The sequence below is a fragment of the Anomalospiza imberbis genome, chromosome 15, assembly GCF_031753505.1.
Source record: "Anomalospiza imberbis isolate Cuckoo-Finch-1a 21T00152 chromosome 15, ASM3175350v1, whole genome shotgun sequence".
In the NCBI taxonomy this organism is placed as follows: domain Eukaryota; kingdom Metazoa; phylum Chordata; class Aves; order Passeriformes; family Viduidae; genus Anomalospiza; species Anomalospiza imberbis.
The window spans coordinates 14132972-14159402 of record NC_089695.1 but is presented as its reverse complement, the minus strand read 5'-3'; the positions used below and the strand labels follow the sequence as shown (position 1 = coordinate 14159402).

The window sequence follows — 26431 nt, the reverse complement described above, 5'->3', positions numbered from 1 at the left end:
TTTTGCTCTAGAGGGCCAGCACTGGAGAACACTGGAATGGCTCAGAGTTATTATGGAAGACTTCTTCTGTGTCCAGTGGCTCAATTTGTCTGGGACAGAAGGAAAGTCCAGTCCTAGAAAATAAACTACCACCTGCAGCTATTTGCTCTTGCTGACAGCCCTGTTCACATAATGACTACTACACCGAAGCATGCCCGAAGCAGGCAGGACTAAGACATTTGGGAAAAATCAAGGAAAATCTTCCGCACATGTCAATGAGGAGCAAAGCTGGTCTGCTTTTGCCTTTCTGGAGGCATGTGAGGGTTGGGTTCAAACCTCCCCCTGCCATAATCTTACCGCTGATGTTGAGAAGGTGGGTGAAGAAGAAGGACTGCTTGTGGAACTCCTCAATGGCCAGGACTATTGGCCCATCCAAGCTGCTCCTCAGAGTCTTCTTCGAGCCACTCTTGTCTGCTATGAGGGACTCCAGCATGGTCCGCACCATGTAAAGCTTTGGAAAAAAGGTGACATGCAGTTACCACTCTCCAGACACCATCACACATGGCCTTGGTGTTCTGGGAACAAAAAAGTAACACTTCTCCAAGGTGGTGACCACCCTCTGCACACATAAACCACTATCCTTCAGAGTTAGAGATAATTAATCCCCTAAAATAAGAGGCTTTGGGAATTATACAACAAATTAGGCAGCAAAGCAATATTTAACACAACAGCATGAAGACTTTGTGGAACAGAGCACGGAAACCGGGTAGGAGATTCCTACATGGCTCTAAGATCATTAATTCCCCACACAGGAGACAGACATTCACATACCTGCGTGCTTGATGGTCCTACGGCTCGTCGTGGGACTTTAATATCAAATCCACCTTTGGGATCCTTCTCACCTCTCAGGCAAGGATCATTTGGAGGCTCTCGACCTCCCTCCCAGTCACAGATCGTCTTCCGAATAGCCTGAAGGACACTGGAGTGGTGGGGGAGAGGGAAAGCAGTGCTTAAGCTTGATTTTACTTCAAGATGAAAATACCTATGGCTGTGCCCATATGAGAGGAAAGGTGCCTGAGGTGGGATCATGCCCAAAAGTTACCTCTGGAGGAGCTGCTGGCCAAGGACTGTTGGCTGCTTGTGTACTGGAACATACACAGGGCCACGTGCTTGTGTATTACAAAGTGTAACACTAATAAATATATGGGGTTTGCACTGCATTCAGGGACAGACTGACCTGATCAGAACATTCTTCTTCTTCCTGACAGCCTGTCGGAGAGGCTCCCTCAGGGTCACCTGGGCGAAGTCCTGCAGGGCGGCGTAGATGGTGTTGCGGATGGCCTGGTTGAAGACACTCTCCATCCTCCCCATCAGCACTTGCAGGCCTTTGATCATGGCAATCACCTAAAGAAAAAGTTAAACCCAGATGTATCTGCTGTTTTTCCATTGTGTGAAGAGGGCTATAAATCCAGCACTGAGAGAATTCGGGACCGAATTAATTCTATTCAGCTAACCGGTGATCAGGCAGCTAATTTTTGGGTGTTAGCTGCTTTGCAGGTCACAAGAAACTGAGGAAAGCATTTATACCATCAGTTTCTTGCAAATGGCCCCTGTCCCTTGTTCCTACTCCTGATCTCTTGGTATCTTTAATACCACACAGTCCCAGGAAACTGCACATGCTCCACGTGTGGGTGCAGCTTGCAAAGAGCTGCAGCTGCACAGGGCACAGCTTTCCCTGCCCAACAGCACAGTAGAGGAAGCCATAAGGCAACATCCAAACCAGCCTGGATTGTGTAAGGCAGGAGGAAGGTGAGGGCCTCCCAGAGCCTGGCTCAGAGGACGGTTCCCACTCATCCCAGGCTGAGAGCTGATGTGTCCTGGGAACTGGCTGAGCATCTCTTGTGTTTGCACAGCTCCTGAATGCAGCTGCTGCTCTTGCTCCAGATCACACTGCTCTGCAAGCCCCCTGTTCTGGGTTTGTGTGGCAACATCTTGGGAGTAGGAATCTGCAGGGGTGACTTCTATGAGAAGCTGCTGGAAGCAGCAGCTCACGTTCCCCCCACGTCCGATAAAACCAACGTCAGCTGGCTCCATGACAGAGCCAGTGCTGGCCAGGGGCAATTTAAAGTCCAGATTAAGGGATGTAGAAACCCTTAATCCCTTAACATGGGTCACATGGCAGAGTATGGTGAGAACACCCTTCCATTCTCTTTCCCTGGCCTAAGGAACATGGACAGGAAACCAGCCTGGACTGGCTCTGACTCTTGTGCAAGTGGCACCTACTTCCACAAAGGCAAACTTCTCCTCGCTGGTGTAGTTGTACCGGGTGGCTCTCTCATACTCTTCAGCTGTTCCTGGGCAATCCTTGTTACAGAATTTATCTGTGGGATGAACCAGCTTCCAAGAGTACTAGAAGATGGAAAGAGACCATGTCAACATTGCAATGAGGAATAAGATAGGCTAGAAAGACCAAATTAGGCCATATGCCAAAAAGCCATTCTCTAGACATCACTACAGTTTGACATTCTTGGCTTTATTATCACTTAGTTAATTGGTTTTCTTTATCTGGGAGGCTGCCAGTCATACCAGGCATTTGACATCTATGGACTTGTGTTAAGATGTGGTCAAAACTTTGCAAATTAAGGATTTCCATCATTGTTTGATTTAGTTTTAGTTGCTCCCAGACTGCTTTCAGCGATGCAGAGATGCACTCACCACTTCCATGACGTGGGCACTCCATTTGGACAGCAGCTGCAGCCCCCGTAAAGCCAAGTCAAAGAGCTCCCTGTACTCCTCATCTGACTTCTGGCTGTCCAGGCCTGAGCCAGTGACCACCTGGAAGAAATCACATCATGCTACAATCAGCAACTTGCTGCAGGGGCTTCAGTCAGTGAACAGATCTCTCTCCCAAATCCTACTTGAAATTAATTCCTGACCTTATGACCAAGCTAAAATTGAGTAAAGCATAAACTGTCCCTCAGGAAAAAGGACCTTGGCAAGGCTCTTTTTACACAGGCAGTCAAATTATTCCCTGCAAAAAAAATGAGTCTGACATGTCATCTCAGAGCAAATAACTGGCTGTTTTTATTCCACTTTCCCATTCCTTTTCAATGGTCTAATACTACTGAAATCCTTGAAAATCCTTTACTGATTAAAGTTCAAATAAGCTCTTACAAATGCCAAAAAAAAAGTGCCTGAGAATGCTATGATTTGTTAAACTGACACTGATGAATGAGGATCACATGTGCAAAAAACAGTCCCAATGGCATCAGAGAGGGCACTGGTATTCAGTAATGAAAAGAACAGAGGTGCCTTCATGAACTTTCTTCAAAGCCCTGACTGATAGGCCTGTGTAATTGAAAAACCCTATTTGCAAGTCATTGGTGTTCTTTTACCTGATTATAAACATTTAGTTGGCAGGTTTTTTTCTGTTTATTTTAACAAAGTTCTGGTCAAGGAGCAGAAGCTGTTGCTGTAGATCTCCTGGTGCATGTGATTTTGTACCTTTCATAACTTGCTTCTTTATTGCTGCATCAAGAGCGGTGTGTTCCACCCACGTCCTTCACCCCTCCTCGCTGTACATCTGTGACAGACCATGGTCCTGCCACATTGCTCTGTCCCAGACTTGCCCACTAATGGATTCTTTGCTTCTTTTTGCCAAGGTCAGGATTAAATGTGTGAAATGGTATTTCTTGTTAGGACTCAGATGTTTATTAGCTCTTATCTATGTTACAGTCTCACAAACTGTGAGTTCTACAACACTTAACTCTAACAAGCTAAAAATGGAGACATATCTCTCTTTCTACAAGGCCTTTTATAGATGAACTGTCCAATTAAGAAATGACACCTAAATTATTTTTACTTTTAACCCAATAGCCAACCACCCGTGCCCCGCAATGGGGACTTTTTTATCCAATTACACAAAACCACCCAAACCCATGGAGAAGAAGGTGAAGAAGAAGGTAAAGAAGAAGGACCAGCCTCTGCCCTAAAACCTCCATCTTGCTTTATATATATTAGTATATTCTAAAGCCTTAAACTCTAAGTTTTCCACCATGTGATAGCACACACTTCTATTCAAACTCCACCCCCACAATCCCAGTTCTATCATTCCATTTTGGAAGCCGTCTCCACGGCCTCAGGTCAATGCCGTGTTCTCTTGGGGGTCAGAGACTGTCATCACAGAAAGTCTAAAATTCCCCACAGCCAGGGTTCCAGCAGTCCACCTCAGAGGCGGGCTGCAGGGGTGCAGCTGTACCCACCTCGCTGTTGCTGTAGCGCGCCAGCTCCGAGATGAAGCGGATGTGGTCGTCTCGGATCTGCACCATCTGTTCACAGATGTTGTACTGGGGGCTGATGCTGCTCTGAGTGCACGTCCACCTGGGCAGAAGAGCAACGGTGTCAAGGACAGGACACAGCTTCCACTCAGACACCCCAGGGACAGCTGATCTCTCCGCTTCGAGGTGCTCCAGGCATGGCACCCTCATGGCAAATGTCAGCCCGTGTCATGTCTCTGGTGTGTGGGGGCTTCCAGAGGTGGTCTCACACAGCAGGATGGGGACACTTGCCTCACCTCTCAGCCTGAATGTGTCTGCTCCATCCACCCTGAAGGCTGCTCTCCATGTGGGCTCACCTACCCCAAGGGCAGAGATGGCAATCTCCCAGGCCATCATGGGACAAGCTTTCAGGGAAGGATGAACTTCAAAGACCTGCATCGTTTGCATCCTTTCTGCTAAACCTAAGGATAAACATCCTCTTAGAGATCCTCCCTCCAGGTCTGGGTTGTGCTGCCTTCTGCAAAGAAAAGCTCTGCAAAGAGCTAGCCCTTCCATTGGTTTTGGTTCTGGCTTATGCTACCAGCTCAGTGAACAGCCCTGAGTACCAACAATTAGCAGAATATGATTACCTGAACTAGATTTTCATTTGCACTGAGCCCTATGTACAATGTAACAGTGTAATGTCGTCCTAAAAAAGGGCAGCACTCCCCTTCCAAAGGCATGAAGGTATGAAGGAATGGGACAAACCAGGTCTATTTAATTTAGTATCTCCTTTCTCCCTGTAATGTATTAGCCCCAGATATAGAACCAGTATGGCTCCACCAAAATGTTTTTTGCAACCAATTGTCTATCAGTGAGATTCTCATGTCTTACTCTGTCATCACAATGTAGGAGCTCAGATTATACGTTCCCCCCCCAAATGATTGTCCACCTTATGATAGTCCTGTTCTCCAATTTAGACTGCCCATACAAAAGGAAGGTGAGAAACCTGCCCCTGATATGGACATACACACATCCCTACACTTAACTGCACTTGTCGCCAGTATTTGTGGTGGTAGAAGGTCCTGGAAATGCAGGCCACGTCATCGCTTGTGAAATCCATCCTCCCCCAGTCCCGTGTTTGGCTCTTACCCGTTTCCACGTGCTGCCCACTGGACAATGGGCAGGTTAGCAGGACTGGCCAGGGCTGCCCCAGCCCTCCCTGCCACACACAACCTACTCCATAGTGCAGAAACAAAGCGCCATGCGGGAAAAACACCAATTAATTCCACTTGCACGGAGACAAGGAGGGAGAGAAAGTGACAAAAACAGTATTAGTAAGAAATGGGGATTACATGGAAGCACCTTGGCAGAGTTAGAGTTGGGAGTCCCATGCAATTTGCTGGGAAGGCAAGTGAGTGAGGAAGAAACACTGGTTAGTACGGTACGGCACACAGACCTGGTGAGACAGATTTCAAAGACAGACATTAAAATTGTGCACAGGTAAAACAGCCCATGAGCTACCTTGGTTTTGAAATGAGAAAATGAGAAACATTTCATGTTTTGTTGAAATGTGCTTTCTGAATGATTTGGGATAAAAATGAGCAAATCTTCAGACAATTTTTCCTCATTTTTAAAAAGAGTTTTCAAAAATATTCTCTAAATTCACATTATACAGAATATTTTTTTTTCTCTTTTTTTTTCTCTCCCAATTTTAATTGAGAACCTTCTGCTCAGGAGTTTTGCCACATTGTTTTCAAATGTCTTCTGAACAATTAATGGGCACTTTTCAACCAGTTTTTGGGAGGAGGGCTGCTCCTGGCAGGCAGGGAAGCCAGACCCTCCGGGGTGGAAGGGGACGAGCAAACAGAAGCGATGCCACTGCAGGTTAGTTCCTGTCCTGCTGAAGAGACAGCCCAGCCTGGCTGCTCCTCACAGACACCAGAGACACCTGATTTCCACCCAATACAGTCCCCCAGGTGGAAGGCCACTGCCTGCTGAAAGCCTGGTGCCACCCACCACTACAGCCAGACACAGCTCAGACAGGCTGTGCTCACGGGGGGTTGCAAACCTTATTCCAAGGATATCCAAATCTAACAACGATTCTCCTGGCAATCACTGAGCAGGATGCAAAGCTACAAACACAAGTGGGGCCTCTCATGAGCCTGAAACAACGTCTGTGGATTCATCTGATGGCAGCAGCAAATTGCCCGTGAGCCCAGGCCACTCCTGAACTCTCCACTCCTACTATTCTCCCACAATATTCAGAATCATTAAGGTTGGAAAAGACCCCTAAGATCATCAAGTCCAACCTTTGACTGATCATCACGCTGTCAACTAAACCAGAGCACTGAGTGCCATATCCAGTCGTTAGTGCCACATTCAGTCTTTTCCAGTTCATTAATTTCCAGAGCGTCTGAGCCTCTGCTTCAATCCTCATGGCTGCTGTCCTTCATGAACCCTGCCTGAGCTAGAGGAGACACCCTGGCTACTGCAGAGATCCACTGCTGTGTTCACGCTCTGGAGGATTTTGTCCTCGGGGTGCAAACTGCGGATTAAAATCTCCCCAGAGCAGGGACACACTGCTCACACTCACACAGCTCGCACGCACTCGGCGCCGCCCCAGTCCGTGCACCAGCCACCCTTCCTTCCTCCTGCCTCGCTGCCAGCCCCCTCCCAGCCCTGCCTGCTCCCAGGGGATGCTTACACGGAGCTTGGGAGCTGGCTGCACCCCCAGGGCCGCTGAGGCCATCTCCCCATGCAGGGACAGGCAGGGAGACGCGGGCACACACAGCTGGCACGCCGGACTCACACCTCACAGGGACACACACGCGGGCACAGGGCTGGCACACCCGCGGGGCCACAGCCCCCACGGCCCTCAGGACACACACAGAAGCCAAGAGACATTATGGCAGGCACTCACTTGGATTTGTTCTCCTCATAGTGAGCACTGGTCTTAATGTATCTGGCCAGTTCTATCTGCATATCGCCGAATAAAGGAACCACCTGCAGCTGCTGGAAAAGAAAACAAAAGACGGTTGAAACATGGCAGAGAGAGAGAGAGAGAGAGAGAGAGAGAGAGAGAGTGAGAGCCTGGCCCCAGCACAACGCAAGGGACTCCCAAAAAGACCTGCTGCACCTCTGAAGCTTTGCAAAGTGTCAGGATGTGTGAAGCAAAGTGCAAACCTGGACCCAGGGTCATTTCACACCTAGGAGATGACTAGGAATGGTCACGGGGCTTTCTGTGGGAGGGAATCACTCCCTGTGCATGCTCTGGAGCCCTGGGCTCACTGCTACCAGCACTGAACCATGCTGGCTATAACCAGCCAGAGGAAAGGCTCTTTTTACAACAAAAAGAGAGAAGGGTGGTCCTGAGCAGGACTTAGTGTCTCCCAGCCTAATCCTCCAAGAGAACAGAGGGATGAAAAGCCAGCATGTTGCTATTTTGGACACCCAGGAAGGTGCCAGCTTTCCCCAGGGAGTCAGCACTGTGGTTGCTTGTGATGTGTCTTAAAACTTCTTCATGAAGAGACAGACACAGGCAATGTAACATGGCTCTGCTTGCCCTTTATATCTCAGAAGGTTTTGGATGGGAAATAAATTCCAAGTGCTCTGAAGATATCTCAAGCTCAGACAGGTCCCTCCTTCACTGAATTTCCACCTGCAAACAAAATCCAACCAAGGGCTACTGACAGCTCATCAATAAAATATGAACCTTCAACGTGACCCAGATACCAAAGCCTTGCCCCAAAATTCAGGGAAGATGGGGGCAAATTCCCTGTCCTATTATCACACACTTCTCAGGCTGAGTTGTGCACAGGATGTGTAATGCTGTCATCAGGGATTCCCACTGGCACTTCCATAAAAGGTTTAAATGAAGGGGTAGTTCATTTTCACTACTCAAATTCCTGGGCAATCCACTAGAAATTTAATCAGAAGCCAATAAGCAGATGTAGTGAAGGAGTAGTTGGTCTGTCCTTATTGAGATCTGATAGTTTGGAGTGGCACTTTACTGATTAGGTGAGACCATGGTAGATGCTGGAGAAGTGCAAAAGGAAACTAAGCTGGAAAAGAGAAAGTTACTCCATGCAATGGAAGGTATTTTACCTCATTCTCTGATGGCCCACAGCATTTTTCAGTGACCAGCAAACCTGTCTGAATGCACCAAGATGACCAAACTCTACAGATTACACTGAAAGCTTGATTAAGAGATTTAGTTGAATTAGCAAAGCTGAATCAGGGAAAACCCAGAAGACTCTAAAGAATGATGTGATCAATCACTTTTGCAGAGCAGTCTCCCCAGTGACGGGAGGTTTTTTAAAGACTTCATCATTGCTCTGTCCATAAGGTTATGGTCTGTGGCCCCCTGCTCTCGGGGTTGTCCCCAGGAAATGGTGCAAACTGGGGTAAACAGGTCCCCACTCACTCAGGGGAGGACGCACACCAACCTTCCATCAAGCCTGGGCTCACCTCTTCCCTCCTCTGCACACACCCAGCACATCACCCATAAACCTCAGGGCAATAAGCAGGGAGACATCCTCTATCCAACACCACCACCACTCTCTTCACCCAGGCTCCTCACCCCACCTCTGGGTGAAGTACCAGGGAGAATCCACTGTGCTGGAAGAGTGAGGGGAAGGAGCCCTCTGTGCCCTTCCACAAATCATCACCTTCTTATTTTCCCTGATCTGGAGCAAGTGCTGGTAACAGAAACTAATCTTTCCATCTCAGGGGAAAGATTAGTAAAGGACTCAGGAAGGAGTCCATCTGCTCCATCTGGGAAATTCTTGAGCTGTCCTCCTGCTCTTTGCCACCAACTCATTTGTCTTTTGCTAGATCCCACCATGCCTCCTACAGCTGACCTGCTCCAAACCCAAAATGCCTCCCAGCCCCAGCCTGTGCCCAGAAGCAGTGGAAAGGAGGCACCACCTTCCCTGAGGTGCTGTGTGGACTCTCAGCCCTCCTCTCCACCAACAGGGCTATGCCAAACCTTTCCTGTGCTGAGTGGACCCTCCAGCTGTGGATCAGACCATGTCCAGATGTGCTTCAGCAGAGAGAGGTTGTGTGGCTGCTTCCCACCCTGCCACTGGGAATACCCATATTTCATGGGCCTTTCCCCAAAATCCACATCAGACCAGACAAAAAAAGGTTCATCAAACCACAGAGTGAGCCTCTGAAGATCTCAGTGAGCACCTCCAAGTCCCAGTTGACATAAACTCCCCCAAAAGCTTTTCCTGTGCTACAGGGAGCACAGTTTATACATGAAATAAAACTGCCAGCTGTGTCCTCTGTCCCTCATCTCAGCAGCTTGCAGAGGGAAAGAGAAGCAGAACCATCACCCACACAGACCTCAGCAAACCAGCCAGGTTTGCTGGTGGCCTGAAACCACAGAGACTGCAAAGCTGCCTCAGGAATGTGCAAAGCCACAGAAGCCATGTCAGTTGGGCACATCCTCCCCTCACCCATGAAACAGCCTCTCCATCCTCTAGCCCTTGGCAGAAGCAGCCAGGGCTGCAGCTCCCACTGGCTGCCCAGGGCAGCAAAGCCAGCCCCAGCACTGCTCTGCATCCCCAGCCCTGCAGGCACTGAGGGTCAGCACTGCTCACCTCACCCCTGCTGCAGCCCTGTGCCCAGGCCTGCTCACAGCAATTCCATTCCTCAGCCTTTGGCCTAGATAGCTTCTCAACCCTTGGGTCTTTTGGACCTGTAAATGATCCCTGTGGTTTGTTTTTTGCTGGCAGCATGTGCAGTGGTCAGGCCATTAATCCACTGGTCTGCAATAAACACCAGCCTCACACAGACAGCTCACTGACCTTGAAGAATTTGTCTATTTTGCTGAGGTTGATTCTCTTCTTGGCATCCAACTTGTAAATGTTGCTGACATTCCCATCCATGAGATACAGGCCAAACCCCATCACCTGCAGAAGATGGAAAGGCAAGGTTTCATCAGCATGAAGTCAGCAGCACAAGTCAAATACAGTTCTCCATCACTCAGCATGAGGAAAGGCCATTTCAGGTTCCTGTTAGCACTGGATCCTCATGAGGAAATGTTTAAAATGTGCCTGTATCTGCCAGGATTCACATGGTAGGCAGAGGACACACGATGGATTGCTTCTGTTGTCTGTGCAAAAACACAGGATGCTTTCCTTAGTTATTTGTTCCTCCTCTCCCCACATAACAACAACCCAAAAGTTTTCTCAACCTGAAGGCAAAAGTTTACTTCTGGAGAAGAATTTAAAATATTTTCCTGGATTGATTTCCCCCCCTCCCCCATTAATCCAGTACAAATCATTACAGAGAGTCAAACTCCCCACACTTCAGAGAACCTGAGCTGACTCACACCATTGTAATGAAGCTTTTATGGTAATAGTGACTGCAATCATTGCCAATAACTGACTGACAGCAAGGATGAATACACCAAAGAAAGAGATATTTTGGCATGTTTGTCTTGAGAACTCTTTACAGCCAGATAAACAAACTGGCGAGCATCTGCCTTCTGCAGGGAATTGTTGCTGGGAATGGACATCGAGAAGAAAATTCTGGGTTACAAAGTTGGTGGTGATTTTACAATGTCCTCTGCAGTTACACAGGTCAAGCCCATGATCCTGCACCTCCATGCACAACAGAAAAACCCCTTCCAGCCTTGGAGGATGTAGGGCACCCACCAGTGCTCTCACCCCCCATGTGCTCAGTACCAGGCAGGCAGAGCTGCTGGCAGCATTGGGAAGGACTGTGGGGAAAACAGAGAGATGGAGATGTGGAAGAGAAGGGGAAAGGAAGATTTTTACATGGGGATAAGGGAGAAGGCCGTAAAGGACAGCAGAGGATTGATGGGAGAAGGTCCAAGTGAGGGCAGGAACAGAGGCAGCTCATGGCACTGCCCAGCAGAGCTGTCACTTGAGAGCACTGGGGTGGGACATCTCCAACTCATGTCCAGCCTGTTCAGCTACAAAAAGAGGTGAGTGGGAGGACTGAGGCACCACAGCAGAGGACACAAAGCAACAGGGATCAGAAAGGGAACGGGAAGAGGAGGAAGCAAAGCAGCGTTGCAGCTGCAGTGCCTGCAGAGCACTCACAGCAACTTGTGTGAGCAGAGGGCACTGTCTCTGCAGAAAAGGGATGCATGTCAGCCCAAAGGAGCAAAAAATCAAGAAATTGAAGAGAGATGTTGTCCTAGGAGTGAATTTCATTTTACTAAAACAACAGAAACTATGCAAGCACCCAGCCCCAGAAGCATGGCCCAACCTTACCTTTAAGAGCATGTGCTTCTCACTGGGGGTGAGATACATCTTGTTTTCATAGTAATCCACACAGATGTTGACAATATCAGCCAGCAACTCCTCATAGCCAGGGATAACCTCTAGTTGTTGGTGCAGACACTGAAACACAACAGAAGCCACATTATCCACACGGGCAGAGGAACAGCAGAAACCAGGCAGGAAACATTTTAAGGATTAAGAGTAGAACAATAAGAGTTTCCTTCAAACCTCATTTGTGTGCTTTTCTTAAGTTTACCAGCAGAAGACTGAGCTTATGGTACCACCTGGAAAAAACAACCTTCCTCTGCAGGACAACTTTCCTTCAGACTGATCACAACACCCAAACATCAGACAATGAGATGTAAAGGGAGGTGCCTCTGAGCAAACTGTCTGACTCCTGTCTCTGTGCAATATTTTAACTAGTTAGCAGAACCAATGGAGCCTGTGAAGTGTGGAGGTCCATGGGGGCTGAGCTGCAGTCCCCATGCAGCCACAGAGGAGGGAGTTCTGGCAGAACCTTCACCTCCCAGAGCTCTTCTTACATCTTTTAGACCTTCATTTTTGTCTTAACATAGAGACCTTCAAAGCCACCCATGATGACACATGAGGAGACATTGCTAGAATTATACAGCCTGACCAAAAGACCACAGAGTCAGTGGCAAAGACCCAACAGCTGCTGCCCCAGCCTGGTCTGAGGTGCTGTCAGCCTCAACAAGATCACTGCTCCTCTCCACTCATGAAAGGTTCAGTGGCTCAGAGAAAAGGGACCTGCCTGAGTGATGCGGTTGTGGTTTGCCAGGAACATGGAGAGGTTCTGGGACTCCTGGATGGACTGGGGGTCTGCCATCTTCCTCAGGAACTGGGCAGCTCTGGAAGGGACAAATCCAACATCACCAAGGGTCACTCAGCCAATGTGAGACTGTCACCACCCACCTTCCCTGCCTGACCTGCAGCAATGCTGCAGCTTCAGACCTCCCAGCATCACAGCTCTACTCACCAAGAGGGAATTGAGACACAACAGGGTTCAGAGATTTGCCTAAATTCACAAAGAAAGCCTGGGACAGCACAGAAACCCCATCTCCAGCCCTGATGTCCTCCTGCCCTCACTGCTGCTCAGACCAGGCGCTCCCTTGCAGACCAGGCACAGTCATGTCTCCATTCCCGTCACTTTGTCCCCTCTCACCTTTTGTAAGCAGAATGATCATTTTTCACGCTGCACTTCATGTTCTTCAGCTCATCCAGGACAGCAAACATGTTGATGAACTTGCCCAGAGTGAGGAGATAGGCCTCGGACACGAAGTCCTTCCTCCTCTCAGCGTGGCACAGGCGCTTCACCTCGCTGCAGAACCGCTCGATGGCCTTGCGCTGCAGGGCAGTGGCACAGGGTCATGCACCACCAGGGGAACCCCCTCCACCCCCACCAGCTCCTTTAAAAAGCCTTTTTTGGCTGGGGATGGAGGGTCTGAGGTTCTTCTCTGCAGTTCCCATGCAATGAAGCATTGTTACAAATCACTGCTGACAAACGTGCTCAGTGCTTGAGTGGAGAAAGGGACTCGAGCTCTTCAACTGCACCTGCCCCACGTGTGGGGTGTTCTGTAAAATCAGGCTGCATTTTTTAGGTGGGACATAAAGGACTTTACAGGCTATAAAACCTAAAAATGACTGTGAAACTCAGCTGCAGCAAGTTATAACGCAGGTGGTGATGGGGAGCCCACAGCAGCCGTGACTGCCACATGGCAAAGGACAATCAGCTCTTCACATCAGACAACATCCCCGAAAAACAGGAGCCTGACACCCTTAGCTGCAAACAGTGGGGACTCTGGGTATCCATGAACTTGAAGGGGTGTGCTCTTTCCCAGCCTGTATAGAAGATTTTGGGGCTGAGCAAGGGACACACAGATTTTCCTTCACACAGGTCTCAGGTGTTTGCTCAGGTGGCTGCAAGGGAGAGACCTACTGGGGGCTGTCCTGGCAGGCAAGGATAGCACAGCCCTGCTTGGGATGTTAACACCAAAGTAAAACGATTATTTTTGCCTCTCTCCTTGACCACTTACCTGAAAATACATGAACTTCATAAGCTTGGTGACTTCTGGCTCCAGGACTTCCACTGTTTTCTCATAAATCTCCACTCGGTTTGGCTGTTCATTACATTTCACCTGCATTGCAAAGAAAATAATCTGTGTCAGCATCAGCTTCTAAGCCAGCTGTGGGTCACTGTGGCACCACCTTCTCCTTGCTTCACCTGGAGTCCTGTCCCCACCCAAGGACAACAGAGGGACCTGAGAAGGAGCTGGTTCTCAATACAACAGGTGAAAGCAAAAAGGGCTATTTCAGATTTGAAATTCTCTCCGTGCATTCTAAAAAGGCACAATCCTGATTCTGAGGGATAAAAGTCTCCTAATGCATTTGTCTGGCATGGAACACAAGCAATATGGAGTCTGGACTTGCTGTACAATGTGGAAATGTTGTAGCATGAAGTTATCTGAGATTTGTGTTGCAAGACACACAAGGCACCAGGTTACAGCTCTGCCAGAGCCTCACTGGGATTATTCTGGTTCTGTTGAGGATCCATTAAAAATCACTGGGCTTGTCTGTGGCTCACAACAATGAACTGAGTCACTGTCACTGGGCTCCTGGGAAGCTAAATTTAAGGACTTACTCAGTTGTCATCCATCTCACTTCCAAAACAGTTACTCGGAGTCATTATCAACCTTATAGGGAAAACACCAGCTGCCCAGGGCATCCTGCTGCCCTCCTCTGGCTTTGTCTGCAGCTGTTGCTCCCAGAAGGCTGTGATGGGGCTGACAGCTCTGGTGCACGTTCAGTAACCCAGCAGCTGATTCTCAGGGCATGGGGGGACACGGCAGCCAGCCCGATGCCAAAGGAGCCTTGCCCTCCCTGCAGTGGGCAATCTAATGTCCCTGCCCTGGTGCTCCACACTGCAGCTAGGCAGTACAACAGAATCACAGAATATTCTGAGCTGGAAGGGACTCACACAGATCACCAAAGCCCAGCTCCTGGCCTTGCCCAGGACAGCCCTGAGAATGCATCAATGGCCATGAGGATGCAGTCGGGGTAGGGAGGAGTGGTGCACACTCAGGAGCAGCCTCTGCTCTTCACCTGTGAAGCCACAGTCTCTGATGCAGCAGGGAGCTGCACCTGACCAAGCAGGGAGACTGGGGGGCCAACACAGGTCCCCCCTGGCCACATCCATGTGCCCCATGGCAAAGCACAGGGGTCACTGCAAGATCAAACCTGATCAAGGTGTAACTGAACCCTCTGCTGTGGCACTCTGCTCCTCCATCACACACAGCACTGACAGCAGCCTGAGGGGAGCACAGGGGGAAGGGCAGGGACCCCACAAGCTGCTCAGAGAGGCACAGATGTCACAGGGAGGACACCACACCAAATGATTTGTAGTGCTGTCTTGCCATCAGCTTAGCCACAGCCTTCTGCTGGAGTAGCCAGGGGAGGCAACAGCAGCACATAAAAAGTACCCTATCAACAGCAGACATCTCCTCATGGCTGGGTCTCAGCATCGTCTGCTTTAGTTTGCTTTGCTTTTCCTGTTCTTCTGTCTCCACTCCAAACTAACCCACACTCAAGACAAAACCAAAGAGGTGCTCTGGGAGCACCCCTGCCTGGGAAGGGCTTGACTACCTGAGGGATGGCTCGTGAGCAGCTCCTCCACGTGTAGAGCATCACGGCGTACTCGTGGCCTTCTTCCAGCATCTCATTCTGAAAGACAGAGGGGTGTTGGTGGGACAGGGCAGGCACTGGGGGCTCAGCAGCCTGGGGACAGTGCTGGGGGACTCACCATGCTGGAGTGCACTGTGGCCTGCTCGATGTACCTGGCAATGCCTGTCACAAAGGCGTTCCTGTCTTCAAAGTTTGTGTCAAAATTAGCCTGTGGGCAAAATGGAGAGATGGGGATTAAACACAGCTGGTTGTTTGCTCACCTGGTACAGCCTAACATGGGATATGTTGGCAAAAAGCAGAATTAGTAGGGCTCCTGGGGCACAGGAGGAGCTTGTGAACTATTTGAGGTGCTGCACCATTAGGTCTGAAGTAGTTTCATACACACACACATCCTGAGATGCTCTGGAATCATACGTGGTTGTCCTGCAGGGAATATGTGTGGAAATATGGCAGTCAAAACTGACATTTACAATCCTTGTAGAATTAAGCCAAACTTTACTGCAGCCACACCAGAGAGAAAAGCTAGAGCAATTATTCTAGAGATTTTAGCTTGGTAACTCAAAGACAGATGCAGCCTTATTAATTTCTGTTTGTGCCCTGGCTGCTAGGGGAAGACCACATCCTGTCAGCAGGAAGACCAAGGGATAAACACAGAGAAAGGGCAGGGAATGAGCTGTCTGGAAAACATAAATATGAAAGTCAGCCCTCATCCAGGTGCTATTATCAGTGCAAGCACAAACAGCTGTTGGGACAAACATTTGTTCTGGAAGTTGTGATACAGTTTTGGGTTGGGACAGGGGAGCAAGAAACTGCAGAGGCAGGTTGGGGATGGAAAATCAGCTCCCCTGGCTCTCTGGAGTGCCCTTCACATGCCCTGTGCTGGGTGCTTTCCTCTGCCAAGGCTGGCTGATGGTACCTGCTGCAGGGCAGGGCAGACAGAGGTCCTAAGCACCCAGAGCTGCTCCTTGTGATGACAGCAGCACTGCAGCAACCACACTCACCTCAATAACTGATTTCCTGAGTAGGAAAGCTGGAAGCACAGACCTGTGGCCATAGGGCTACTCTTCTTAGTGCCTCCAGGACATCACATGTGACCAATGTGACAACAAAAGCTGAGACTGCATGAGCATTTCTGGCTAGCAGGGGGAGGGTTGCACACAAAGTGAGTATAATGAGGAAACAGGCTTGGCCAACATCTCCAGATCCAGCTTAGAGGAGGTTTTTAGGCCCAGCTGTGTGCACAAACTCATGGCCCTGAAAGGAGACTGTGCCATAAGGCTGGACCCTGAGCCCCTCATGAGACACAAGCCAGCAAAGGCTAGAAATTTATTGAAAGAAGAGATAAGCAAATAATTACATCAAGATTTTTAAGGGAGAGCTGAAATTTGAGCAGCCCAGAATGACCTTTGTGTCTGATAACCCACAGAGATACCAAAGCTGCGGAATGAGCCCGGGGTCTGACCTGCTGAAGGAGATCCTGTAATTCCAAAGCCCTGTGTACAAGGCACAGCAATCACAGTGCTGGTGTGTTTATACACTGCCACGGGTGAGCCAGCAACTCAGGAGTGGCAGGATGGAGAAAGGAACCCCCTATTATATTTATATTTAACCCTGGGTGTGTGCTATGGGGCAGGGTGTGGTGGCCAAGCAGCAGAGGCATCCCACTGTGGGAGCAAAAGCAGGAGCCAAGCCGTGCCCTGGGCCCCGGCCAAGCTTTGCCTGGTGAGTGCAGCTGCAGCTAAATCTGAGTTGTTCAGGGCAGAGAAGTGGCTCTAGCAGCTGCCCTCCCTTGCATGCCAGCAGCTCCAGCTGTGCTAGAGGCACAGGCCAGCCAAAGTCAGGCAGGACTTTGAGCCTGCCCTGCTCAGTTCGATGCACGCACGATCGTGGAAAGGAAACACAGAAATATGTGCACAAATAAACATCGCTGAGAACTTTCTGCTGTTATCACAAATCTCCTGCTTCCCACCCATTCATGCACTCTGGTCCTCATTTTCGCTCGGCTTTAAAAGTCCCTTTCACCGAACTCTGGCGCCTTCCTTTTAAAGTCCTTGGGAACACATTTGTGGCTAGATCTGTTCTGAACACTTCCTTCAACATGCTGAACCCCGGATGTTTTCAGCTGGTTCTCACAGCACTGTGTGGCCCTGTGCTGTGCATGAGCCACTGGAACAACCCTCCCTACCCCGTGCCTCGGGGAGCTGAAGTACCTGGTACATGATGGAGGAGGGAGGAGGCTCGATGCATGGCTGCTGGTCTGGCAGGGGCAGCTCCTCCAGCAAGTCCACGTTGGACAAGGCATCCTCGAGCGTGACGTGAGTCGTCATGGCTGCGGATGTTCAGTTCCCCTGCTAAATCCAAAGCAAAAGACAGGGTGATAGGCAGACAAGAAAACCAGCCAGCCAGCAGGACACTGAGTGGGAAAGGACAAAATCAGAGCACAACTGGCTGGCATTGCAGGGGACAAAATCCCAACGTGTGTTTTCCTGTTTCTTGTGCATTATACCACATCTCTATGTCATCTCTCTCCTGCGATTCAACAGCAGAGCAGGAATCCAGAATAAGAGAAACACAACTACCCACCCAAGCACTTCTCTCTCAACTCTATACAGAACTCTCTCAGACAGAACAGCTGGGTGCTGCAGTGCAGCTTTAGCTGCCCCGGGTGAAAGTGTGTGCTCCGAAATGCAAAGCGGTGCTATCAAGAATATCTCCTGAAGCAGCTTGATTAGAGAAGTATGACGGATGCTGACACTCACATGCTCTCCTCACACACATGAACAGCCCTGGAAACTGTAAACAACCAACTGCATTAAATCCCAGAGGTGAACTGGAAAGGCTCGAGTGCTGTGCAGGCAAAGCTGTGGCACTGCAAGCAGCAAAAAAAGAAGTTACTGTTAAATTTCCCTACTTTTACCACTGACGTGGCATCCCCTGCCCAGTCACAGCCTGCCCTGGAGCTGCCAAGAGCTCCAGTTGCAAAAATGAAAATAAATACACAAAATAAAATCAAAGGGAAACATTTCTGGAAGTTCCCTGGTGCTTACCCCAGACAGGTGCCCAGTGGGAACCACAGAACAAACCTGTGTGTCCCCATCTCCCCTGCCACTCACCTTGGCTGTGAGTGCTCAGGCATGGGGGGATGGTGCTGTCACCCAGGCTGAGCCCTTGTGTAATCACAGCCACAGGGCTTCCCCAGTTAATGCCTAATCCTCTGCAATAGCTGTGGCCGACCTAGAGCCTGTGTCTCCCAGAAAAACAGCCTGCTGCACTTAGACATTTGGAGAGAGAGAATTCTTTAAATATTGATACCCGATTCCATTTAAAAAATCACCCCCCCACCCAGTGCTTCTTGCCTCACTCAGAGCCTGTCTAGTTGAAATGTGAGCCTTTGAGTTTCATTGCTCTGATCTGCAGGACAGTAGAGCTCCCTAAATCAAAGTTCCCATCAAGATACTCACACATTTCAATATAACACCCTGCAAGCCAGCTAAGCTCTTTGCCTGCCTCATTACAGTGCATGTTTTCAAATCCTTTAATCATCTTTTTGGCTTTTCTGTAAGCTTTTACAACTTTTTTTTGCCAGACATGGTAGCAGGCAGGGCACAAGGCTCCAGCAGCGTCTGCACAAGCACCAAATACAGCAGCAGCAGAACATCCCTTGAGTACACCCACAGCAGCTCCTCTGGTCACAACAGCATCTCCCACTGCTTCCAAGAAAATAAGTTTGCTTTTTATTTCCAGCACTGGGAACACGAAGGATAATGGCTTTGGGACATCCATGGATAGGCAAACAAGCATCCAGCAAGGGCCACAGCTAAGGGGGTGACACAGGGTGCACTCCTGGGGTGGCTTCAGCAGAGGGAAGGAGTCTGTAGCTGTGCCTCACCATCGTGGGCTGCAGGAATACCTATGAGCCTGGCAGAACTCATTCCTGCTCCACAAATGCCTCCCCAAGGCACCAGGCAGCTGAGAAACAGGTTTGGTTGTACCTGCAGCTGAAGAATCATTAAATGAGTGCCTGGAAAATACCCAAAATCTCAAGTAGCTTTTCCCCTCCACACTCAAATTTCTGTTTCCTTCTTCGCCCATCTGGTAAAATGGTTTCCTGTTACAAATTGTAGCAACTGTCAAACCCAGACATTACATTTCTGCAGCTTCCTCCCTGCCTGCCTGCGGGCTCCCTGGGCTGCTCTGCACGGGGGAAGGCTCAGCTTGCCCAGCCCCAGATGGACACAGATCTGCCCACTACGCTCCTCCACCATCCTCCAGCACCTCAGCGCTCACCACTGGGATCCCAGAACAACACTCCTGGCTAGTCACTCATGCTTCATTACATACTTCAGGCTTGAGAAGGCAAAACTTTCCATTTCATAGCTTTGAGGGCTTTGTGGCTGTTTATTTGGGCTCATTCTCCATTTTTCTCCAAGTCCAATTCTTAGGCCATTTGTGCAAGGTGTTGTCCGTTTGCTGTAATCAAAGGCACTCCCACAACAACCCTGTGACACCCAAAGAGCTCAGCAACACAGGGGACAAAATTATTGCTGCTGTTTGGGCCACCCCAGGAGAAAGAGTACCAAATCCAGCACCAGGGTCCTGCTGTGCCAGGCAGTGCACACACCTGGGAGGCTAAGCCAGTCCCTACCCTAAAAATCTTGCACACAAACAGGCAGAGAGGAAGGCTGCAGAAATACATGAACAGAAAAGAACGCATCAAGTCATTGCAAGGGAGAGGTGCAATCAGCCACCAGCCCACCCCATGCTTTGCCATGGCTGAGCAGTGAAAGGATCCAGATGCAGCTGGAGAGACAGACTTCGAGGGTTTAACACATGAGGTTTTATGGGGACTTCCAGTTTCCACTCCACCCTTTCCTAACACCAACCAGAACCCAACAGCAGCTCCAGGGAACAGAGTGGTCAGCCAGGATTTTCCCTGGGCCTGATATCCATAGCCCATTGTTACAGACAGCAGCCTCACAGACAGAGTGTGTGACAGAGGGGCCACTGGTCCAGGGCCAGCAGACCTGGATCATCATCCCCAGAGAGGATGGCAGACGGAGCCCTGCTCCCCCAGACCTGTGCTGCCCTCCCTCACCCTCCTGCAAAGAAGGTTCTAACCCAGACATGCTGGGGCTGTGCTGTAAATCCAGCTCCATCCCCTCTGTCCAGAGACAAGGGAGCCAGCTGGGAGGTCATCTGGCAGTGGCCAAGTGGCTCCAGCTCAGGGAATTCAGGGACCCCTGGGGAGCTCATCAAAAAGCCTTAACTGCCATCCACCACCTGGGCTTTGGGATGGGGTGGCTGTGCTGGGAAGAGGACACTCAGCTCGTGGTGGTGGTGGTCTGGTGACAGTGCTTGGGCACATGGGCCAGGAGCAGGGCTCCACCCAAGCAGGGAGCAGCACAGCAGCGTGCCCAGGAAGGGGCTTTTCTCTGTCCCCTGAAAGCACACCTGAAGCACATCCTGCCTCTCTGGCCTCACAGGCTGCCAGGAGCCACCTCCATATCCCACCCCTGGTCAGAGAAACCAAAGCTCCTCTGGTCCTACTAGTTTTGGCCAAACTGAAGGTGAGCCTGGCAGAAACCAACCCCACCCCAGTGAAACCCGAGGCAGGGATGCTGCACTGGGCTGTTTATCCCTTCTGCTCGTGAGCATCCGTGCTAATGGGTGCAGTGCTGCCCACACTTTCTGCTCATTTGCTTCTGTCCCCTTCCCACACCTCAGCTGCAAACCCTCTGGCCATCTCACACACCTTCTAAAGCCAAATGATCTCACAGAGGACCTGGGGGAGCTGCAGGGAGCCAGCCAGGCAGGAAGCATGGCTGCACCAGCCCGAGATGGAAAGGAGGAGTTCCTGACACAGGGGCTGTTGTGGCAGCAGCCTGGGGACCAGATTTCACCGCACAGGAAAGTCTGATCGGACATCTGATCCCAGATGTCTGAACTTACGGGGCATGTCCTGCCTTCCCCACCAAAATGCTTGCCCAGAAGTATTGGTGCAGTATCATCCTTTTTGCAGGGAGAAGCACAAAGGTGACTTTACTGTTCAAACAGCTTGGGGAAATAAAGACTTTTAAAAGCAGGGCCATAATGAATATGTTGCATGCACTTGTGCTCAGCTCCCAAGCTGCACAGCTCAGAGCTCTGGCCAAGTGGCAAGGGCTGTTTAGGATTTTCAGCTTGCCTGCTCCTACAGCAGACACTCATACTGGTGCTGTAGTAGGCACCAAGAGCAGGAAAGGAGGCAAGAAAAAATGGGAATTGCCCAAACAGAGTCCGAACCCTGTGAGCCTGGGGTGAGGTGAGCAGCAAAAAGACTTTTGCTGGGGAGGTGGCAATGTAGAGAAGGAGGACAAACCTGGTCACTCTCTGAGGATCTGAGAATCTTCTCCAGCTCTCATTCCCTGCCCCTGGGTAACCTGGGAAAGTGACTGAATTTAGTTTTACCCCTGTGAAAATGCTTCCCTCTCTTTCTCCAAATACAGCACCAAACAAGTCGGCAGGCCCTCTCCTGGCCCAACAAATACCCAGCAGAACGAAGTCTCAGTTGCATAAAAGCCAAGTTTCTGGTACCCACTGCCTGACAGCAACAGGAGCATAAAGGATCCTGGCCACAAACATATATTTAGTAAAAAATAACTTCACAGTGTAAAACTTTAGTTTGACTCCTGCCTAAAATGCACAGGACTTGTAATGGCGGTCAGGAGGCTCTTTGCAGAGTGAGTGAAGCTGGCAGAGCTGGGCCTCTGCTCTACAAAGACACAGACGTTAATACCCATAAAATTACCCTTCCCTCTACAAAAAGGAAGCCAAACTGCATGACTCCTGAAGTTGTTTTTCTCTATATCCACTCTATGTTTTCTGCCATCCCATTAGGGCTGAGTTCCAAGCATTTGTAGCATCCTCGTCTCTCAGCAACACAATTACCCTGGAATTAATTTCTTTTAGAATAACTAAATAGTATTTTTTTTTTTTTTGGTGCCAAAGAAAGCGGGTCAAGGAAGGAGACAGGTATATAAAACTACATTTCCAATAGAGTTGAGAAATTTAGAGCAAGTTTATAAGCAAGCCACTGCTGACAGTTAAAGAAAGCACTTCTTGGGAAACCAAATCACACAGGCCAGCATTGTTAATAGTTGACCAATTATTGATCTTCCAAAACCGATCCTCCCCTTTCGCATGCAAAGACGCTAACTGTTTGTTAACAAAACTGAATTCAGTGAAAATGAATTCAGCATACTCTGCTTTACTCCAGAGACCATGGTCAGAAAATTGAAGATTTTTCTCTATTCCTTAGGCTTCATTAATAACAATCAACTGTACAAAGAAAAGGAAAAAAGAATTTCCCTTTGCAGGGAATTAGCACAGAATTATATGGCTGTGATACCAGGACACTGGGCTAGTCACCCATCTCTGTCCCTAACCCCAGACTACCATCATCAAGCAAAACATGAGGGTGATTTTTCTTTCGGTATCTCAGGGCAGGAGGGTGCAGAGGCTTCAGCGACTCAGCCTAATTCTTTGAGACCTTTGTGATCCAAAGCCCCCAGGCAGGAACCCGCCGTGGGAAGCGGCAGATGGCAAAGGGGGCCACGCTGTGCTGCTGGCAGTGTCCCCTGACAGCACACAAACCCCGCAGCCTGCCCCCTTCTCCAACAGCAGGGAGCGTTGACCGTGTGCTTCTTCTTCTTCTTCTCCTCGTTCTTTCCCGGTCCTTCCAACCCACGGAAATTTCCTGCGGAATCCATCCACTCGCTCCCTCCCCCTCCGCCCGGTGGGATGCGGCTGGCACGCGGCATTTCCAGCAGCATTTCCAGCGGCATCGGGGGCAAAGTTGAGCACAAAGGAGCGCTGCCAGGCCCCACGCACGGGCACCGGCGCCGCGGGGCGGGAGCGGTTCCGCCGCCTGCGACCCACGCCACGGCCCGAACCTGCGGCCGCCGCTCCAGCCCTTCGTTCCCAGCGCTGTCTCTGACGCCGGCGCTGCCTCCATCCCCCTCATCCCCCCGGAACACCGTATTTCCACGCCACGGGTGCTCCGGGAGCCGGCCGGGGCCGCCCTTCTATCATCAGCATCCTCTCCGCGCCCCGTTCTCCAGCACCGCCGCCACCCCGGCTGGGGCTTGCGCTGCCGCGGCGGGGCCTGCAGCGCCCGCGGGCCCGGGGCTCGGCCCCTTCCCCGTGCTGGGGATGCGGGGCGGGGGGAGGACAACGGGGATTTGCGCTATTTTTTCCCCGGCGCCGTGCGGCGGCTGCGGGCAGGCTGAGCGCCGCAGGTAGCTCGGGGCATTGTGGGATATATCCCATGCATCCCGCACATCCCGGCCCGCACATCCCGCACATCCCGGCCCGCCCGCCGCGCCCGCACCTGCCCCGCTCCGCCCGCCCGGGGAGCGGAGATGGGGCTCGGCGGAGATGGGGCTCGGCGGCGGGCACAGCCCCGGGGAAGGAGGGAAGGAGGGAGGGAAGGAGGGGATGGAGCCGCGCAGCCCCCGCGCAGCCCCGCGCCCACCCCCGCCCGCTCACCTGCGCTCCCCGGGTGCGATGCCCGGCGCCGCGGGATGCTCCGCGGGGGATGCTCCGCGCCGCCCGCACAAAGAGCAGGAAATGGCTGCAGCAAGTGCACTTCCGCGGCTCGCTCTCTCCGCCGGCCCCTCCGCGCGGCGCGGCGGCGGGGGGAGCCCCGGCCCCGCCGCGGGAAGGGGCTGGAGCGGCGCGGGCGGCTCCTCCCCCAGCGGCGCGGGGGATGCGCGGCGGGGCCGCGGCTCTGCCCCCGCTCGGGGCCGGGGGCCGCGTTCCCCCCGCGGCGGGGAGCTCCGGGCTGGCGGCAGCGCGGCGCCGGCGGCTCCCGGCGGGGATGGCGAGGCCGCCAGCACCCCCGGGGCACGGAGGGGAGAGAGCAGGGGGCGGCTGCAGCAGCCCCTCGGAAGCTTGATGCTGGCACAGTGGGTTTGGGTCCCTGGGAAAGCGGGAGCAGGCTGGGATTCTCCATCTCGCTGCTGCTGGGCTCGCTGGGTCGCGGGTGTTCAGCCCCTCTGCCCTCGGAGGACCATTGATAGGCGTCACCTACCATCTTAACAAACGCCCTGGTGGCAGAATACGTACACATCTAGAAAACACACAGAGCCTCGGATGACTGAGCATGTTGGGGATCACAACCTGAAGGCAGCGCCTTTGCTCAGAGCTCCGATCCTCTTCTGAGTCAGCACGGCATCTGAAAGGTCTTCCTTTTGGCATTTTTGGCATCTGGCTTTTTTTCAGGGACAAGTTTCCAGTCCTGCTTGTACATCTGTTTAAAGCTCTATTACAGCTCTTCAGATGTAGTGTGAAATCCAAACACACAGCTTTCAGAGGGACACTGCCTCATGGTGACTGATGTAACCCCTCTATGGAGCTGTCTTCATTGTTGAAAGACACTGGTGGATACCCAAGGATTGATGAAAGCCTAGATACAGGTCTAGAGGTATTTCTGTGGTGGCCCTGGCAGTGTCCCTTTCCTGAGCATGAGCCTATGCCAGAATCAGATTGCTGCCTGGCCTTTCCTGGATTTGAGAGACCCCTCCAATTCTTCAGAGGCTGCTGCTGCTGTCCATGAAAGTGTGGGTCTGAGCTTGCTTCCTCTGGGTGTCTGTTGCCTCTGTGGGGAAGCCTGGATACCAGGATACCTGGATACCAGGTTTACACTCAGATCTGCTGCTGTAATTTGGATGGATGCCATGGGCTGAAGGCACTGGGGTCTGCAAACTAGAAAAGCAGCAGAACAGTCTTAGGAACTAGCTTTGTTTTAAAGGACAGGATCACGCCTGAAAAAATGTATCAATAAATCTCTGGGAACAGAACCTTTCTCTGCACAGCATTTCTTCCTTGGGGTTTGAACTAGATGACCTTTAAAGTTCGCTTCCAGCCCAAACTATTCTATGATTCTGTGATATCTACAACTCTATCTCACCCTTGACTAGAACACATTGTAGTCACCATTCCTCTTTTTACTATTTAAAACTTGTCAGAAAAAATCAGTAAGTGAGCATTGTTACTGCAGACACAAAAGATTTAACAGCAAATATCATTCTGAGGTCGTGGGTGAAACAAGGTTCAAGAAATCTAGCAGAAAAGACTGCTGTGGACTTTTTTTGCACAGTTTAATCTGGCCACAATCTGTCCAGGCTCAGTGTGATGGGAATTCCATTAATGTTATGATACTACTTTAATTTCTGCTCCGTGTTGTCTTAGCTGGTAGAAGGATAGAATGAGCTTCCCTGCATTTGTCCTGCAGATCTCCCTGCAGGCTGGGGACAATGACAGCGAGGGGCAGCCCCATGCAGCTACAGCAGCAGTGTGTGCATCAGTGTGTGGAGAGAAGAGAGAACATGATGGTGGGGTGAGCTGAACACAAGAACACATAAATTTGTGGTGGCTGCCAAGTGAGCTTTAGCAGAGCCATTCACCTGAATCCTGCTGTGCTGACAAGCGTTCAGAGACAATGCCAAACATCACATAAAAACATGTTCATTAAAAAAACACTTCAGGTAATTCTAGATTTTTTTCAGGCCTGATTTTAAGGTAATTGTGCATTGGAACAACACCCACATCCCCAGTGGTACTGACCCATGCCCAGAAAAGAGCTTTCCATGGCTAATGCTGCCACGCTGCAGTCCCTGGTCTCCACTGAGAAGCATCAGCTGCTCTTTCTAGATGAGGTTACTGCTTGACTGCCTTTGCTAGCAGGGGCTCCAGCCTGGCTGTGCCCGTGCTTGGCCATCTCAGCAGCAGCTTGGGGACACGCTGGGACACAGCTCCAGGCCTGGCTCCAGCCAGGTGTGCAGAGCCCTGCACTCACCGCGGGGAAAAGGAGGGACAAGCACAACCTCCCACCCTGGTGAGACACAGCCAGGCCAAGAGGCAGCAGCTTAAACATTCAGCACGTGTGAAATGCTTTCTAGGCAGGCAGGGAAGGGGTGTTCAGAGAAAGGTGACTCACTTTGCAGTGGGAGACTGATATTCTCACCTCTGCTTTGTGGGGAACTGATCTGGTCAAGCCACGTGAAGGGCGCCCAGCTAAACTTGCCTTAGACACTGCTGTGGTGAGGGAAGACTGTGCTAGAGTGCATTGATATCATGCAGTCATCCCACTCTGGCACTGCCCTTTTGGGATTCCTGAAGTGTCCTGTAAATTATGGAGAAACACCCTCCGGGAGCACTCAGATATTACCACCCCCAATTTTTTGAAGATTCGGAGAA

General features: G+C 50.8%; 1 protein-coding gene across 4 annotated transcripts in view; it reads right to left on the bottom strand.

Annotated features, from left to right (window-relative positions):
- Positions 1 to 23920, bottom strand: part of CYFIP2 (cytoplasmic FMR1 interacting protein 2) — a 50557-nt gene extending 26637 nt beyond the window's left edge. For 2 of the 4 annotated variants that reach the window (XM_068206025.1, XM_068206028.1), the window contains exons 1-16: positions 23720 to 23920; positions 17404 to 17544; positions 15312 to 15401; positions 15155 to 15232; positions 13549 to 13650; positions 12678 to 12859; positions 12267 to 12363; positions 11486 to 11614; positions 10049 to 10153; positions 7159 to 7250; positions 4242 to 4359; positions 2695 to 2814; positions 2263 to 2388; positions 1217 to 1383; positions 811 to 958; positions 337 to 490 (exon numbers count right to left, since the gene is read on the bottom strand). In XM_068206025.1, coding sequence (XP_068062126.1) covers positions 337 to 490; positions 811 to 958; positions 1217 to 1383; positions 2263 to 2388; positions 2695 to 2814; positions 4242 to 4359; positions 7159 to 7250; positions 10049 to 10153; positions 11486 to 11614; positions 12267 to 12363; positions 12678 to 12859; positions 13549 to 13650; positions 15155 to 15232; positions 15312 to 15401; positions 17404 to 17520 — 1825 coding nt within the window. In that variant the 5' untranslated portion in view covers positions 17521 to 17544; positions 23720 to 23920. The remainder of the gene's footprint in view (positions 1 to 336; positions 491 to 810; positions 959 to 1216; positions 1384 to 2262; positions 2389 to 2694; positions 2815 to 4241; positions 4360 to 7158; positions 7251 to 10048; positions 10154 to 11485; positions 11615 to 12266; positions 12364 to 12677; positions 12860 to 13548; positions 13651 to 15154; positions 15233 to 15311; positions 15402 to 17403; positions 17545 to 23719) is intronic. The other 2 variants (XM_068206027.1, XM_068206026.1) reach the window with 2 other exon arrangements.
- Between the last annotated feature and the right edge of the window lie 2511 nt (positions 23921 to 26431).